Here is a 16,772-nt window from a genome sequence, read left to right as displayed (position 1 = left end):
ATTTTTTGATCAAGCTTCTAGAAGACTGTTCTCGGATGAATTATTTTATCTAATTTTGAGGCAACCTGGAAATTGCCTTTATAATATCCCACAAACACATTGTGGAGTGACTTACTAAAGGATATTGAATAATGTGCATGCATACATACACAATACACCATTTCCATTGGGCATAGGTACTATTAAGAGGATTCTTGTTGTTTATGAAAACAAAGTTACTTTCTTCTTCCTCGGCTTACCCCGTCCTCTCAACACTTAACTCTTTTCTCATATTATTTGACTTTCAGCCATCCTCCTTTCCTGACCAAAACAGCTTAACAATTTTCACACGTAGACTCCTCAGATATGCCAAACCCATGGTCTGGTTGGCATTCGTTTTGATATTGCAATGGGTGACTCCACTAAAGTTGCTATTACCACATTCTCCCAGTGTCGTAAAATAAATTAGTGTGTTAGAAGTATACTTAGATACATTTCCATTTTTCCTGCATTAGACAAACATTCAATTTTTACACATTCCACATTATACTATTTGTAGCAAACTTGACTACTTTTATTTTTGGAATGTTAGCCCTCAATTTATTCCTTCTCTTACCTTACAATAGCTAGACTAGGTCCAGGTTTCCAGTCTACAGTAAGGCTTCAACAGTGTACTCGTGTACAAGAATGGGAACATTTACATCTCAAACACTTGCCACCTATCTGATCATTGCATCTCTTGAACGCCTGAACCACCATAGTGGCATTACACATCCTTGTTTCACACTCTTATTTCATTTAAGTCACTCAAGTCCCCATTTGTTCTTATTTAGCCCCAGTTTTTTCATGCATCCCTTTTATAGCATTTAGTGCCAGCTCATTCACTAAGCAGTCTTCTCAAAACCTTCGATAACTTTCCTCGATCCAGCCCTTCTTTTATATTTTTCAAATTGCTACAAATTCTCCAAATAAAACATAATTTTTGCTGGTCCATACATTTCCGTAGTGCAAAAAAATGTACTTGACTGCCCATAGTAGGCATAAAACCACATCGCACATCCCAGATTTTATCCTAACATATTTCTTTCTATATTTCAGTCAACTTTTTTTTCCCCATTGCACTCAAAAGACTAATTGCTCTCTAATTCTTACTTCTCTTCATTATGTACAAAGGTGCATTTATTGCATTCTTCTAATCATTGAAATAGCCAAAGTAACATGCATTAAAACATTCATGTCATTCCCTTTTGAGGTAGGCAAATTGAAAAGCTGCATGATGTGTATTTAGAAGAGATTGCCTTTCACAATTTTCTTTCTGATTGACTTAAACATGCTCTAATCATGTTTCATCCATGCTCTTCTGTACCTGGGGTTCTAATACAGTGGAACCTCGCACAGCAAGCATAATTCATTCTGAAATCTCTCTCTTAAACTGAAACATTCATTGAGCGAAACAATTTTTCCCATATAAATTAATGTAAAATATGATAATGCTTTCCATGCAAAAAAAATTATATGCATGGTTTATTCAAATAAAATTTTAAATACATTATTTAGGATCATGAGTCATGTTTTTCTTTTCTTCTTTCATGGAATTAACTAACCTGGAATTCATTTCATTTGCAGAAAACAAAAGAGAATCAAAATAATTAGCTTATTATTTATAATTCAATCCTATTTCTTTTTTACTAGAAAGCTGTCTAGGACCATTGTCTTTTGCCGAGGCTGGAAAATTTTGTGAAAATGCAACACAGAATTATCATCAAATAAATTTGTAGCACTCATAGCATGCCTTAAGTGGGTGATGCATCTCAATGTACAATGCAAGAGCTTCCCATCCTCTCATATGACCTCCACATCACATTTAGCTTAATCTCTTTAAGTTCTTCTAGGCTTACCTTTCTTGAAGGCTTGTGGAGTTTCTGAATGGTAAACATGCAGGGGTTTAATTTTCAAGCCACTTTCGCATGGCATGACATAGCAGCATGAGATGGTCTTTCATTAGCGTGCTGCCTGGCAATGCATACTCCTCTGCTGTTTTATAGGTTCTGCATCTTTTTCAAAGAGTCCCATCTTGTCAGAATTAAAAACCTGTTGCCGCATGTAACCCTAAGAATCTAAGAGCTCCTTTAAGTTGGCGATGAAGTTCTCTGTTGCCTTTGAGTTTGAGCTCACTGCTTCACCATGTCTCACAACACTGTATGCCAGTATTTCCCGTAAACTTCTGTAATCACCCAAGGCATCCCATAAAAACTTCTTTTTTAGCCATTGATGATCCTGGCATCTTCTTATAAAGGTCAGCAAAAGTTACCTTCATCTTCTCATAAATAATGTTCTTGTTAAAAGAGTTACCTTGCATTTGCTTTTCATTAATCCATATGAGAACCAACCTTTCAACATAGTTGAGAATATGAACCATTGTGGAGATATTCTTGTCTCTCCCTTTGAAGCATCTATCTTCTTATTTCATCTTGTTCTTGAGGATAGTGTAAATTGTTGATGTCGACTGATGGTATGTGCATGGCAGATCAGTCACGCTCATATTTCATTCTCGCTTTTCATTGATTTTTCATTTTTAGTTATTTTTATTCTCTTATGACTTTTTCTTTGAGGAAAAATGTAATAAAAAGCTCAAAATATTATTAAACTTTGTATAAATAATCACAAATGATGTGTGAGTACTTGTTTGAAAAAATGTAGGGTCATTAGCAGCTTTAAGATGGTAGTGGGATGAGTGCTAAACACAAACTGAAACAGCAGGAGTGCAATCATTCTGGACTCCTTATCACTCATTGTGAGAAAAGGCACTTTTTAAGCGAGGCATTTCTTTAAATTATTTTTACTTGTTATGCGAATTACTCGGTATGTGGGCAAGGTTCCACTGTATTCCTTGTTTGAGAGCCATACATCTAAAGTTGGCCAGTGTAAATTAATCAGTTTACAGGAATTCATCATTGCTAACTTGCTCATCAATATTTTGCTTGATGTACAATATTTGCCCACAGGGGTTCTGTTCTTCAAAATTCTTATAATTTTTTTACCTCAATTTCACTTAATTTTCCAATGATAATTTTCAAAATCTAATGATCTCACATTCATGCTCTGCACCATTATAATACAAATTCTGAAATATTCCGTACAGTAATCATCAATATATCACTTTGCAGCAATGCCATCATTTTTATTCTTTATGGTATTCATTCCTTGACCATTTCCTTGCTTGGTCCATTTACCTATTTCCAAAACAGCCTTATATTTCTTCAATCTCAATCGTACTATTCACTAGCATAATTGAATTTTTTAAGTTATACATTGTATTATTTGGACCTAAACCATAGTAGTCTATTTCAGTAACTACGCATTAGTGAATGGCACACAAGCACAATATTTGGCAATAGTTGATAAATTTTAGTATACAGAAAAATGATGGAAGAAGACACTTTGCCTTTCCTCATAAAAAGTTTGGGGAGGCCACCAACAGCTTAGGTCATTTTCACCATTACAGACGGATGGGAAAGTAGGAAGGTTGGAGATAAGCCGAATGTCAGCATTAGCCTGCTCTTAGAAAAAGGCACCAAGGGGTCCGCAGTTTAACCCCATCCAATGGAGGGCATACTCACTCAAAGTGCTCTCCACATAGCAACTCAAGGAGGGATCAGGATACCACTGAGAAATATCTGTTGCCTCCAGGATTCAAACCCGGGCCTCTTGGTGGGAAGCCAGTACATTAGCCACGGCACCATCCCAATCCCCTGAAGATGTTACGGTGTACCAAAACCTAGGTCAGAAATAAAACTTCTCGGGTGGGAAAGCAAAGTATCTTCTTTTTTCATGAAGGATTTTCACCATGTCTCGCAAAAAATTGTGTTATTTCTTTATGCAGAAAATCATTCTGTATCAATTAATGTTTCCATCACATTGATTAAAAAAACTCATAATCCTAGAGAGGCAAATTTGCTAAGTTTGATCCATTTATTAAAATAAGAATGTTCTGTTGGGCATAAATGATGCATGCTTATTATTACTATTTCATTTTGAGTCATTATGCTAAACAGAAAGATTATAATTCTTATTGACTCAGAAGATAACTCCAAAAACCAAAAAAATGGTGATTTTTAGTCTTGAAAAATTGTGAATAACTATGAATTTGAAGTCATCGATTGAGTGGCCACTCTGTTTTAATTATCACACTAAACCAACTTCTTTAGGCACTTGGTCTAGCAGCTTTTTGACTTACTGCTTCCTTCTAATCTTTATACTTACAAATTTCATCTTATAAATCTATTTCATTTAATGTGTTATCTGCTACCTAATCGTGTGAGTGCTTTGTGACGTGTTTCTCTTAGCTTTCAAGTGCCTTGTGTATTCAATGCTATGCATCCATTTTCAGCCTCTTCTTGGTCCCAAGCCATTCACCCCGCCAAAGTTGAACGGTGCTGTTGGTGATAGGATGGGATCCTCATCATTTTCTTTTGATAAGGTTTTCTCAGTGCCCTCTGTCCCAGAGCTAAATGGTTCCAAAAGAGACACTGCAGATGCTTCAGGTACCCTATCAGAAGAATCTTTACAGACAGTGTCGATCGAGCCACCAAATGAAGATGGAGCCTCGGATGTTGATGCGCCAGAAGTGGGCAAGTTTTCAGGAGAGGACTCGGAAGGGGATGGGAAAGTCGATGACCAGGACTACGATCCGCTGCGAACTCCGACAACAGCTGAGAGGAGGAGGCTGTTTGAACGGAGGGCAGAGGAGCAAGGGGTCAGTGGCACTACCAACAACCAAAATGAGGAAGACGCATCCCCACAGGAGGATGGGAAGGAGGGACTGGATGGGGAGGAGGATGTGGGGGACACCTCACCTAGCGAAGGGGTAAAAGGGGGGGAGGAAGAGGAGCGAGAGTGCGATGGGGATGAAGTGGGGGACGAGGAGGTGGATGGGTTTGGCAGCCGGGAGTCACTCCAGAGGAGGAGCATTGCAGAGAGGAGGAAGATGTATGAGAGCAGATCAGCATCGGTGCAGGAAGGGAGTACCATGGGAGTGCCACAGGCTAATGTTGGAGGGCCATCTCCTTTGCCCATGAGGAGAAGGGGTGGTGGGGATGGTCCACCATCTGTTCAGAGGCAATGTTCCTTGGAAAGTGGAACAGGTGGTGGAGTCGGGAGAGCTAGGAGGGAAAAGAAGGCCCCAGAGCCAGTTCCCACCACCAAGCGGACTTCAACAGTATTTGGTAAGGGGTTTTTGCAAGTTCACCATTATAAATCTTGTGGAGAAGGAGACTCCTTTTAAATAATTATTAATATAATATCTTGATTTTGAACTAAGGCTCCCAGTTTCCTGCACATTGCCATTGCCTATTTTTAGGCTTGATGATTGAATTGTTTCCTACCAATGTATTTACCTATCAGTCACACTGTTTTAAGCTGATTAAATTTGTTGCTTCCTGAGTTAAGAACAATGACTGGTATCATATTGTTATTTACATAGATTCATTTTTATTGTCATTAAGCTCAAAGTGTTATGATATCAGATGTAAAGTATTTAAATAGAAACTTAAGCAGTGAAATACACATTCCAACAACCACCAAATGTTCATCCACCAGATAAAGTTCGAATCATTTGATTAACTTGCAAGATCAGACTAATGCATATAGCTACTCTTTAGTTTTTTTAAAATATTGCTCTTATATGATTTTGATTGACACCTAGTACTGCTGAATCACTCTTTTAGATTTTGAAGTGCATATGCATATATTTGACTGATTGCTACTTTTATTATCTTCATTTTCACCTTGCAGAACTAATTTTTTACTCACAAATTGCACAAAGGGTGTCTCATTGTCTTACAATTAATCAATCATGTTCATACCATGTGTTAAGGTCTTGATTTACATTCATTTTGGTCTGTCTTTATGGAATTTAATATTTCCTTCTTTGCATTTTTTAAATATTTAATGTATGTATTTCAGGTCGTGTGTCTAAGTTTCGTCATCTAAAAGGCACCCCATTACACAAGTCTACCCACATTGAAAATGTGCGGAATATAAGTCGCCAAATCTCTGGAGAATGTGATGGATTTCATGGTATGTTCATTCCTTTTGTTTTGCCATATTTTCCTACAGTTGATTTTACCCTTTTACTCTAGGCATGGAAAATTACGACAGGTATGTAATACATATTCTGAAATTATTAACTTTGGAAAACATATTGTTCAGATCCCACCTTAAATGATTGACCTGAGTGTTGCAACTGATAGAAAAAAAATAACACAGAGAAGGATTGTCATGGTATTTGTCATGATTATGTGTGCATTTAAGTGATTAATATTTGCTGTGTTATCAATGAGCTACATTTTTTCAATTTTTGAATAATTATTTGTCCGGATAAGTATATTTGCTCAAAACATTTCAGCTTTATGTATTGTTAATGAATGTTCTCCTCATTTCTGGCTAATATGTCCAGTTTAATATGTTTATTTTTTGTTCTACAGCTAATCCTGATCGAGTTGCTGTTCCTCTTAGTGGCCCTGGAGGGAAAATTGCTGTGTTTGAATTGAGCAAGACTGGAAAGTTGCCTGATGGGGTTATCCCAACCCTAGTGCATGGGACCAATGTGATGGATTTTTGTTGGGATCCTTTTGACTATAGCAGATTAGCAGTTGGTAAGGCATTTCCCAGTCAAAGAAACGAATCTAATAGTAGTACAGGAGTCCTCATTTAATTTGATTAACCAATTAAGAATGTAGGTATTTTTACTTTTCTTAACAAGATTTCTCGGTGTAATACAATTTCAGGGGCCACAAAAACTTACCTTTGTCCAGTATTTGAATAGTTTTCATTAAATTTTTTGAAAGTATTATCAAATGAGTGTAATGGTGTGAAGTGTTAGTATTAATGATTAAAATTATTTGAAACTTCTCCATTTCCTTTGTTCTTGGTAATTTTATGGAATTATTTCTTCAGGTTTTATCTTTTTTTCTGGATTCTCATGAATAAATATCTTTTTTACCTAGCATGTGATGATGGCATGATAAGACTTTGGAAAATTCCTGATGGAGGATTATTGGAGCCTACAAATGAAGCGGAGTGCACATTACCAGGGCACTCAGAAAAAATATATTTCATTAAATTCCATCCGTTGGCTTCTGATGTCCTTGCTTCTGGGTCATATGATATGACAGTGAGAATTTGGGATTTGGCCAGTGGAACAGAACGCATTATTTTAGAAGGTCACACGGATCAGGTTTGTGTATATTATTAAACTGTGGCATATTAAAGTCCTTGGTAGAGTTTTCTCATATAGAAGAATGTCAGTCTAGGATCATTTCACACATGAAGGTAATTCTTTTTTTTTTTAATAAATGCTCATGCTCAAGAAATATTCAAGTAGATCTTGATGTTGAACTACAGGTACATAAGTTTTGTGCCTTTTTGAATTTTAAGAATTTTTGTCCATATTTGTTCATTTTCATAGTTCTTGACTTAAATACAGCAACACATTGATGTGTAATAAATAATATCACATAATTTAGAAGTATTCCTATTACATGAGTTATAGTTATACCTTCCAACTTGGTGTACACCTTGCTCTATCTTCCAGCTGATAATATTTTTCATTGTATTAATACATAAATGAGCATTGATATTTCGTTTCGAGGTGTCTTAGCAGAGCCTATATAGTAACCACTGCAAGACTAATGCCAGTTGGGTGGATGCACTCTCCCTGTTGCTGTTCTAACAGTAACTTGTTGTGGGAAGTGAATTACACTTTTTGGAAAACCATAAATTGATTAAGAGTTTTAACAAATGTTAGTGAATCAATTAGTTATCCTCCTTTCAAATTCACCATCCTTATGGTATCAGATAGTTAGTGATAGTAACCTTTTTGAAGATTTGCATGAGTCCTGATTAGTAACTCTAAGATTGACCTATAGATTTGTATGTTTCCTTATCTGTGAACTTCTTCTTTGATAAAACCAGAGATGTATTTACTTGCATGTTCAACTCTCAGATATTCAGTTTTGCCTGGAGTCCATGTGGAACTCGCTGTGCAACTTTGTGTAAGGATGGTTGCCTACGCATATATGAGCCTCGGAAGTCATGTACACCAATCGCTGAAGGCAAAGGACCAGTTGGAGCGAGAGGAGCCAGAGTTGTTTGGGCACTTGATGGTGCTTTCATTGTAACAACTGGCTTCGATAAGTATGTTCTTTATTATTCAACATTTGCTCTCATAGTACTGTATTTATTTGATTTCGACTTAATATTTTATTTCAATTATTCTTTAGAGATCTCATCCTCTTCATTGTCACCGTAGTCTAGTATGTTCATTTATCATTGAAGCATAATGGTCTTTTGATTTTGTTAAGGGGCATTCATCCCCTTAGTGTATCAAATTCATTTCTACCGCAGTCACTATCCGAATGATGTGTAATAATGAATTAAATGCTGCATTTATGTGATATTTGGTATTAGGATGAAGTGTAAATTAGTTGACTTATGGCTGCACATTTCCTTGAGATAGTAATATTTAATTTATTATTGGTATTCTAAGGTAGATTTTGGATGTATAGTCTATGCAACAGTACAATGATGCATTTCTTTGCCTCTCCTGACAAAAAAACCTGACATCCAGCGCTGCAATAATCCCTTTTTCAATTCTGCATGCTTCCCCTTCCTTGCCTCATAATGGCCAACATACTTATTTTTTGCCTGCCTCTTCCTTGCTTGCCTAACGTTCTCCCCTCTATCACAATCTTCAGTATACCATCACCAATCAAAACTCTTTGTACTGCCTCCTTTGTATTTCTCCCCTCTCTGACCATAGCATGTCTAGCACATCCTTGTTTACTTCCCTTACTGTCAAAATCAGTTTTTCAATTATTCTTCTCACCCTTATTTCAAAAGTCTCCAAATCTATGCCTATTGTCCTACTTCAATGGCCATGTTTCCAAGCTGTGAAATAATATTCTACATGTCAAATTCTAATGAGCCTTTTCTTAACATCTGTACACATCCTTCTCTTAAACACCCTCCTTGTGAAATCTTTTCCTAATGAATTCTTCTTATTGTGTTCCTGCTACTTTAACCATTTCAGTCAAAAACATTTCCAAGATAGGTAAACTACTCCACATGCTCTTTGAGTATGAATTCCTATTTAAATATTTGGCTTAGATTCCTCTTTCTGGAAAACCACCTTTGCTTTCTTTTACATTTATTCTCATCCCATTTCTATTGCACTGACTTTTCAATGTGCTCTGCAATGTTTGCAGCCCCGTGCTACGTGGAAAACTAAAACTTGACCATCCACCAACCTGATTTAAAAATTTTCTTTGTACACTGGAACTTTTCAAATCCAGAAAGTTTAGGGACTTGTCCCATTCTAGTTCATTATTGAATTGAATGTAATGGTTAAGTTTGTTCAGAGTGTTGTCAAAGACATTTAATTGCCTTATTCATTCATTCCATGCACAAAATGTATTTTTACACTTCAATAGTAGTAGTATTTAGGGGTGGCGACCGACAATGGAGGTCATTTGCGCCATAGGGGATGGACAGGAAAGGATGAAGGGTGGAGAGAAACCTGGCATCGGCATTAGCCTACTCTTTACAAAAGGCACCAAGGGGTTCGCAGCTTAACATCCCATCTGACGGATGGCATACTCACTCAAAGTGCCCTCCACAAAGCACCTCAAGTAGGGATCGAGATACCTCTGAAAAATATTCAACACCGCCGGAATTTGAACCCTGGCCTTCGGGTGGGAAGCCTTTTTCACTACAAGTTGCCCATGTAAATATCAACCAAAAGTGACTGCGAGAAGAGACCCACAGCAAGACCTTGGATTTGAGTGTTAATTTTGGTTTGATCCATCAAATTTCAAGACGTAGACAAGTGTTTAATTGTCATTGATTTATTTCATTGTTTTTGGCAGACATCTTTATGAAAAAAAATTTCAAAGCATGAAAAATCAAAGTATAGCCTGGACAATAGTGAAGATAGGTGAATGAGAGGTAGATGGGATGGGAGAAGGGAAATGGTAAATTGACAGAAATTTCAACTTTATAAAAATAGTGGATAATGGAGATTTTTCTTGGGTGAGGGATTTTGAAAGTTTTTATTGAATGGAAACCAAAAATTTAATGGAATTATGTATGACCCAAGAGGGGGACTAATTTTGCTGTTGGCTGTCATTTGAATCAGTTTTGATACGTGTGTTGTTAGAAATGGAAAAAGTTAAGCATTGTGCAGTGATCAAATCCTTTATAAAAGAAGGTTTAATGCCTATCGAAATCCATTCAAGGAATGTAAATACCTATTGGATTCTTCTCCTTCAAATTCCAATATGAAGCAATGGGAAGTCGAGTTTGAACGTGGTCATGAATTCCTCCAAGAGGATTCACATGAAGGACATCCGAAGAGTGTAACCATACCAGAAATCATTGAAACAGTGCATGACATAATTTTAAAAGATTGGCATACGAAGATGCGTGAAATTGCTAATGCTGCAGAAACATCAAAAGAGCTTCAGTTACATTTTGCACAAGTAATTGCACACAACAAAGCTTTGCACAAGATGGGTGTCGCGAATTCCTCCTGTGGATCAAAAACTCATACGGACGACTCTTTCAATGCAGTGTCTGGTGAGTTTTATGAAAAATAAGAGTGATTTCTGCATCGATATATGACAATGGATGAAAAATTGATTCACCATTACACACCAGAGTCAAAACAGCGACGCAGGTAGTGAATAGAGACAGTTCTTCTGGTCCAAAGAAGGCAAAGACAGTCCCATCAGGAGGAAAGGTCATGGCATCAGTTTTTTGGGATGCAAAATGAATTGTCAAATGAATAATTTGAAAAAGTAAAAAAATAATTGGGAGTATTATTCTAACCTTCTAATAAAACTGAACGTAAAAATTTATGAAAGCAAACCCAGCTTGATGAGGAAAAAACCATCTATCGAATCCTTTACTATCAGGATAGTTCAACTACCCACAAAAGTGTCTTGGTGATGGGAAAATTGAGGGATTTGCTCCATGAAGTACTGGAACATGCACCCTATTCCACAGATTTGGCTCCCTCAGACTTCCACCTCTTTTGTAAACTCAATAGTTTTCTTGCTGGTCTATATATTTTGTAAGAACACTACATAGATGGGGTAATGACCCTGGAACACCACTGGATGAAATGTATTATGTTAAAGGCCATTGATTATGTTGAAAAATAAAAGTATTTCGAAAACATAATTGTCATTATCATCAACAGGTGAAGAACTTTTCAGATCACTCATGTATATGTACTTAAAATCTTGCCCATAAATGCACTGTAGTGCACATTTATGCTAATGCACAAAAGATTTAGTTTAGAGATCAAAGAGTGTGAACTATTTACAAATCTTTACGCATAGTGCCTAGGTAATACCTAATCCCACCTTCAGTTTAAGTTCCACCTGTGGAGTATGTAAATCTTTCATTAAATCCATTCACTTACATTTTTTGTGTCTATTTGCAGTTTTTTCAACTTTGCATGTTAAAAAATGTCTTTGCATTAATATTTTAATCTTTATTCATTTCTCTTTTATATCCACCTATCAATTTTTTATCTTGTCTTAAATTCTTATGCTCTAGTTAATACTTTCCTTGTCATTTTTCTGTTATTCTGGATGGATTTTCCTTCCTTACTTTCGGACTGTACTTTCACTTTTTGTACAGCAGACCCATTTGCTACACTCTCTTTAAAATCTTTATATCCTTATATTGCTCTCCTGTTTTTCATCCTGTCATTGCACAGTTCAATGTTAAATGATCAATTTCATAAAAAATATGGTGGTAAAAATTGATAAACTAATCATCACTTTTTGAATGAATCAATTGATATTTAATTATGCCCATCTTTAAAATCCTTAAAATGATTTATCTTGATCCACTATCCTAATTAATTAGAGTAGTAGTGTGTCACAGTTCTAAAGCTGTTATAATATTTACTGGAGCCAATGGTGAATTCAGGAGCTAAAATCTATAAAAGAAATTGGTTCTAAAAAATCATCACAAATGCAATGTTTTAAGCCCATCTTAAAATGCTTTTTGTTCTAATTATTGTATTGTGCTGTGCAGATGTGCCTTTATGTGGGACGTATATTAGATTAATTGTCTTATATCCAGTTCACTAGTATAAGTCCGAGACAGAAACCTTTCACAGAGACTGAGTTGGCCAATTCAAAGATTGAGACCTTGTGAATTTGCTGTGAATATTGGTTTGTCAAAAAGAAATTCGACAAGAATAGCAATATGGGGATTCAAATCAGGAAAACTAAGAAACTTACTCAAGTGAGATTAAATGGGAATTAAGTGTAAAGTGCTAATGCAATCATTTGGTAAATGTGAGATAAATTGAAATTCTCTTTCTATTCACTTCTCTTAATGTATAATCATAATTTAAAAATAACTGGAATCTAATTTTAGCTCCCTGAATGTGTAAATGTTCCAGATTTATATGCGAAAACTTGTAAACCCATATTCTATGCTGGGTCAGACACTTAGTAATGATTGCTATTTTTTCAGGGTTTCTGAGAGGCAAATCACTGTTTTCAAAGCTAATGACCTCGCAACGCCACTGAATACTGTGAGCTTGGATGTTTCCCCTGCAATTCTCATTCCATTTTATGATGAAGATTCATCTACGCTTTTCCTCACAGGAAAGGTAAGAAAGTTGGATGTTTTTTTGTTGTATGTTGCAAACATTGAAGTTTAAAACATGTTCTTTTTGTGTTATTCATATGTTTTTGAATTTCATCAATTGGTTAGTCGACATGGCAGTAGCATTTATGGTTTTATTGGCATTAATGGCAATGGCATTTAAGAGGCCCAGATAAAAAATGAAAAGTGGGGAAAGATAAGGGGTGGATGCAAGATTTTTCCAAGGGACTGGTGTCACAACTTAAGCATAACACCCTGTATATGTGGGCATTGAAGCTGTTGGCTATAAAAATCCAGGTATAGGTTAACAACGCATTCATACCACCAGTAGTGGCACTGAAATAATATCTTTTAAGTCTGGTAGAATGGACCATGTTAAGAAAAGGAATTGGGGAAGATGTTTGGGACAGTCGCAAAAAGTAGCAATTATAGAATCTGCTACATTTGTTAACTTATAAAAGTTGGAGGTTTAGTAATGTCTATAAATTCACAGAGACTTCAGTGGTTAGGGCATGTCAAAAGAATGAATGAGTCAGCGATGCTAAAAAGGATGTGAAATCGTAAATTAAATACAACCAGGAAGAAACATTGACTGTAGAAATGTTTGACATGCTTAAAGGATGTGTATGAGATCTCTGCATGAAGAAAGTGTATAACAGTTTAGGAGAAAGATCAGAAAGAAAGTAGTGGATGTGAATTTTGTGGGAGCCCAAAGCTCATCCAAAACTTAAGTGCCAAGGAGAAGGAAAGAATAAAAATTTTCCTAAATATGTTTTAGCTGAATGGGATTCTACCCTTCATGATGTTAATCGTTATTTATTGATTTCTTAGATACCTTAATTAACCTAAACTTAATTTCTCAAAGTAAGATTACATGCATGAAAAGAAATTTAAATTAACTAAAATAAAAATATATCTTTGAAAGTGAGGAAATGAGAAAAAATAATTAATACACAGTTGTAGCACTTAAGTTAAAAATGTGTTGGTAATTATTTGAAATACACATGCAAGGACATTTACCCCATAAAACAAAGAGAATTCAGTCCTTTTTAAATTGTTGCGGAATGTCCCAATATGTAAAGTGTGAAAAGCAGTTATCATAGTTATTGCGTGGCTAGAGCTCTTTTCTAAAATAGATAGATTTAAAATATGAATTTTCATTTTCCTGGCAATTTCCCTATATTCCTGTCACCTTTTCACAGAATTTCCAACTTTGCCTGATTTTCGACATTTTTTTCTTTCAATTTTTAACAGAAATATAATGATTAGTGTAGTACAGATTACTGTGCTGGCTGAATCTATTAAATTTTGAAGTAATTGTCAATTAATTCTCCTATGATCATGGTAAAACTAAATTATTGTGCTTTCAGTTTGTCTACTATATCTTCATTTTATTTATCACTGCAGTAAACGGGGTCCTACCTTTTGGAACATTATTTAATGGTTGTTAAATGTATTATTTTTTTCAGTTATCTTTCCTTGTGACCCAGTAAAAGTAATGTAAACTGAAAAAAAAACTATTTTTTAAAAAGGCTTTTGAATATTTTTTTTTAATTTCATTTTTCCTTTTATACAGGGTGATTGGACCATATATGCATTTGAAGTTGCTACTGAATCGCCATACCTTTGCCCCTTAAGTCATCATCGTTGCTCTGGGTTACACCAAGGGCTTTCGTTCCTACCTAAGAGTGCCTGTGACATCCAAGGTGTAGAATTTGCCAAAGCTTTAAGGCTCACTAATAATACTATTGAACCTATTTCTTTCACTGTGCCAAGGCTAAAGGTTAGTAGCATTTATTGTAAGCTTATTCTATTTTTATTTATTTTCTGTCATCCCTTTTAATCACTTTGCTGAAAAGTGTTTTTGAATTTGCAGAAAATAGTTTAATGAATAAATAATTTATGGAGCGTAACCCTGTGTATTTAAGGAATCAATGCCATTGATAATTTAAAACCGGCCAATATTATTACAGTGATGTGAAATTTATATATCTCAGTGTTTATTAAAATCGAAGTTAATGTGGGTTAGCTGTCATCAGGATGTACTGTTAGTTTTTTCTGAGTCACATACTACTTTTAGTGGTACTGTTTTTCATTGAGGAGGATTTTTAATTATTACTTAATTCTATGCAATGATATTATTTGTCATTAAATGCAATATGCTCAACAATTCTCAATTAAGTCATTTTTTCTATTTTGGTTAAATTTCATCTCCTTTGTCTTGGAGTAAGTACATCCAAATTCTCCTTTTTTAACATTTTGGCAATAAATGTCATGACATTGATTTCATGATCCTGTGGGCACTGGAGCATGGTTACCACATTTATTTATTTAGCTATTTTCTCTTCAACGTTTCTGACTTTTTGAGATCCTGATTCCTTCCAATAGAAGCATCAGCAAAATTATTTGGTTGTAATTTGTTCAATTGTAAAGCTTTCCTGGTTAGTAAATTCATTGATCTAACACAAAAATAAAACTATCTATCATTAAAGGTGGTGGTTTCCAGCGATACTTCATTGAATTTGCTGGATATTTTGGTTGAATAAGGTACACTTTGTTATTCCACAATGAAATTTAATAGCTTATGACCATGGTTTCTAGGATTAATGTCGTCATCAGGACCTGATGACAATGTTAATTAATCAAAACCATGGTCGTCAGCCATTAAATTTTATTGTGGAATAACAAAGTGTGCCTAATTCAACCAAACTATTTGTCATTGCTCATGAGAATTAAACGACCAAAATTGAAGAAAAATATTAATTTCATTCGTGGCAGTTCCATTGGTCACAGTCTTTTTTCCAATTCATCTAATCCAATCACTAATATCATTATGTTATTTAAAACAATGTGTTGTTGGTGGGAGAGACTGCAGTTTGGGGTAGTAGGTTGTTAGTGTTAAAAATTAGTATTATATAACATAATCTCATAGAATTTATATCTTAAAAATTTCTCTATTTAACTTTGTCTTAAAATTATGGTAACTCTCAAGGAACGAGTAAAGCAAGAAAAATGACTTAGGTTTTTGATTTTATCTGTTTATCAATGAATCTTGGTGAACATCATTACACCATTCTGCTGTGCGTACTCTAATTCCTTTCTATTCTAATTCTAATTAAATACTTCAATTCCAAAGATGTTGTGTAATTATGAATGCTAATATCAAATTGCAATTATTTGAGTTTTTATCCAAGTATCCAGGTTAGTACAAGTCTCATGTTAACATGTTCATTATTTGTGTATCCTGAAAATATGAATTAGCCGAGTTTAATTGTATGATTAAGAAATTTGCGAAACAACTGCCATCCGATGCTAAAGTTAAGATATATTTGGTTTTACTTAATTAGTTATACAGTGCTGGACTCTTCTTCATTAATCACTGTTTTATTAGCAGTGCTCACTTAATTTATCATTTGGACATTTGGTGGATAGCTAAAATTACAATCTCTTCTCTGAGTTTTTATGAGTTCTTTTTTAAAAATCCAATCAATATTTTCCTTTCTCTTCTTTTTTATGTTTGTAAAACTTATTTTTTTTTACTTAGGTGGATTATTTCCAAGATGATTTGTTTCCACCTACCAAAGTTACATGGAGTCCAACGTTAACAAGTGAGGAATGGTTCCGTGGTCTCAACCGGCAGCCTAAAAGAATAAATCTAAAACCTGAGGGGATGGAAAACTGTACGTATTTACATTTCTTTATTTCCATTAATTTTATTTCATTTTCTGGGTAAAAGAAAACACTAGAATTACCCCATAATGGTAATTCATAAAAGAATAGTATGAAACTTGAAGACTTGGTTTATCACCAGTACCCTTAAGGTTATTCAATAAACTTCCCCATGAAATCAAATATGAAACGAAAAGTACCTGTTTTCAAGAAAAAGTTGTTAAACGTATTGAAAAATAATCTTCTATTCTGTAAATGAATTTCTGGAACTATAACTATGCATCAATTCTGACTTAACCAGATAATAAAAAAATGTATTAATATACTACCTTGATCAAAAAGTTCCCGGAATAACCACCGTGTGGCGCTCCCATCGTTCCGATTTGAGTTCTGTTTTTTTTGTTAAATTGGTACATCTGTTGTAGATATTCCCT

General features: G+C 35.0%; 1 protein-coding gene across 3 annotated transcripts in view; it reads left to right on the top strand.

The window, feature by feature from the left end:
- The window catches only part of pod1 (coronin pod1), a 49,025-nt gene that overhangs the window by 21,462 nt on the left and 10,791 nt on the right, over positions 1-16,772 (top strand). For 2 of the 3 annotated variants that reach the window (XM_071596305.1, XM_071596304.1), the window contains exons 10-17: positions 4,370-5,204; positions 5,944-6,057; positions 6,465-6,635; positions 6,987-7,216; positions 7,985-8,175; positions 12,535-12,673; positions 14,246-14,452; positions 16,214-16,349. In XM_071596305.1, the coding sequence (XP_071452406.1) occupies positions 4,370-5,204; positions 5,944-6,057; positions 6,465-6,635; positions 6,987-7,216; positions 7,985-8,175; positions 12,535-12,673; positions 14,246-14,452; positions 16,214-16,349 (2,023 nt within the window). The remainder of the gene's footprint in view (positions 1-4,369; positions 5,205-5,943; positions 6,058-6,464; positions 6,636-6,986; positions 7,217-7,984; positions 8,176-12,534; positions 12,674-14,245; positions 14,453-16,213; positions 16,350-16,772) is intronic. The other variant, XM_071596306.1, reaches the window with a different exon arrangement.

This window comes from Hetaerina americana, unplaced genomic scaffold, assembly GCF_022747635.1.
Source record: "Hetaerina americana unplaced genomic scaffold, ioHetAmer1.1.p SCAF_8, whole genome shotgun sequence".
NCBI classification, from domain to species: Eukaryota; Metazoa; Arthropoda; class Insecta; order Odonata; family Calopterygidae; genus Hetaerina; species Hetaerina americana.
Note: the sequence above shows the minus strand (reverse complement) of the source record. Positions and strands in the feature narration are given on the sequence as shown.